Source organism: Egretta garzetta, unplaced genomic scaffold, assembly GCF_000687185.1.
Source record: "Egretta garzetta isolate BGI_Z169 unplaced genomic scaffold, ASM68718v1 scaffold368, whole genome shotgun sequence".
In the NCBI taxonomy this organism is placed as follows: Eukaryota; Metazoa; Chordata; class Aves; order Pelecaniformes; family Ardeidae; genus Egretta; species Egretta garzetta.
In genome coordinates this window covers 70,132-71,464 of record NW_009260684.1, presented here as the reverse complement: position 1 = coordinate 71,464, position 1,333 = coordinate 70,132, and the positions used below count along the sequence as shown (strand labels likewise).

Below are 1,333 nucleotides of genomic sequence, written 5' to 3'. Positions count from 1 at the left end.
ATGCCCTCCCTGGTGTCCCCAGGTGCCTCTTCTCCTCCCCGAGGTGACATGGAGCAGCTGAAGTGACCCGAAGACCCCTTGCAGTAAGTGGGGTCCCCATGAATGGGAGCACCCATGGGTGCCAGGGGGGACATGGGGTCCCCTGGGCAGTACAGCCCCCCTCACAGCCTGGTCCCTGCCGGTGGCAGTGCCCATGGGGAGCCTGGTGTCCCCGTGTCACAGCACAGGCACCCGGCTTGCTATGCCAGGGGGTGGCAGGACCCCACTCCTCCCGGGGCTGGGGTGGGCAGGGGCTCGTGCGTCCCCCCCAGTGCCTCTGACAGGGCCCGTGGGTGCATGCATGGGTGCGCAGGCGTGTGCCCTGCTGAGGGGGCGCAGGGCTCATGCTCCCTCTGTCCCCAGGCCGTCGACCCCGACCCCACGCAGCCGGGTGCCGTCTTCACCCACATCCCCGACTTCAACAACTTCCACGGCGTGGCGATGCCCTCGGCTCCGTCCTTCACGGGGCCAGGGGTCTTCACCTCCAACACGCTGCAGATGCGGAGCGGGGGCATCACAGGTCGGCAGGGGGCTTGGGGATGGGGGGGGGTGGTGTGTCCCGCTGCACCCCTGCGGCACCAGGGGGGGCCTGGGGGGCTCACCGTGGTCCCCTCTGCGTGCCGCAGGTGGGGGCGTGACACTTTTCATCGCCCTGTATGACTACGAGGCCAGGACGGAGGACGACCTGACCTTCCAGAAAGGGGAGAAATTCCACATCATCAACAACACGTGAGCCCCCCCGGACCCCCTGCCACCCCCAGCTCCCCTATGCCACCCTGGGGAGGTGCCTCCATGCCGTGGGTACCCTCTGCAGGACCCAGGCTCTGCCTCGGTTCCACTGCTGGATACCAAGAGAACCAGGGCCATGTGTGCCATGAGTTGGGTGGTCTCAGCAATGACCCAGACATGGGTCCCCTCTGTAGCAGGGGAGAGCAGGGTCTGGGGGTGCTATGTGCAGGGTGGCTAGGCCCGTCTGTCTGTCCCTCCTCCTCACTTGGTTCCTCTTTCTGCAGGGAGGGTGACTGGTGGGAGGCCAGGTCGCTGAGCTCGGGTGCCACGGGCTACATCCCCAGCAACTACGTGGCCCCTGTGGACTCCATCCAAGCAGAAGAGTGAGTATGGGGGGGACAGGGGTGGAGGGGGACCCCAACCCCATCAGCCTCGAGCCCCGGTGTCTTGGCACCCCTGGCGAGCCCCGGCGTCCCCGTGGGTGCCCCTCGGCGGTGCCCTCCCGGCGCTGAGTCCGGCCCCACGCAGGTGGTACTTCGGGAAGATCGGGCGCAAGGATGCGGAG

At 67.7% G+C, this 1,333-nt stretch overlaps 1 protein-coding gene across 1 annotated transcript in view; it reads left to right on the top strand.

Annotated features, from left to right (window-relative positions):
* The window catches only part of LOC118452995 (proto-oncogene tyrosine-protein kinase Yrk-like), a 2,382-nt gene continuing 1,049 nt past the window's right edge, over window positions 1-1,333 (top strand). The window contains exons 1-5 of the mRNA XM_035901260.1: window positions 1-12; window positions 403-559; window positions 666-768; window positions 1,053-1,151; window positions 1,297-1,327. Of these exons, the coding sequence (XP_035757153.1) occupies window positions 1-12; window positions 403-559; window positions 666-768; window positions 1,053-1,151; window positions 1,297-1,327 (402 nt within the window). The remainder of the gene's footprint in view (window positions 13-402; window positions 560-665; window positions 769-1,052; window positions 1,152-1,296; window positions 1,328-1,333) is intronic.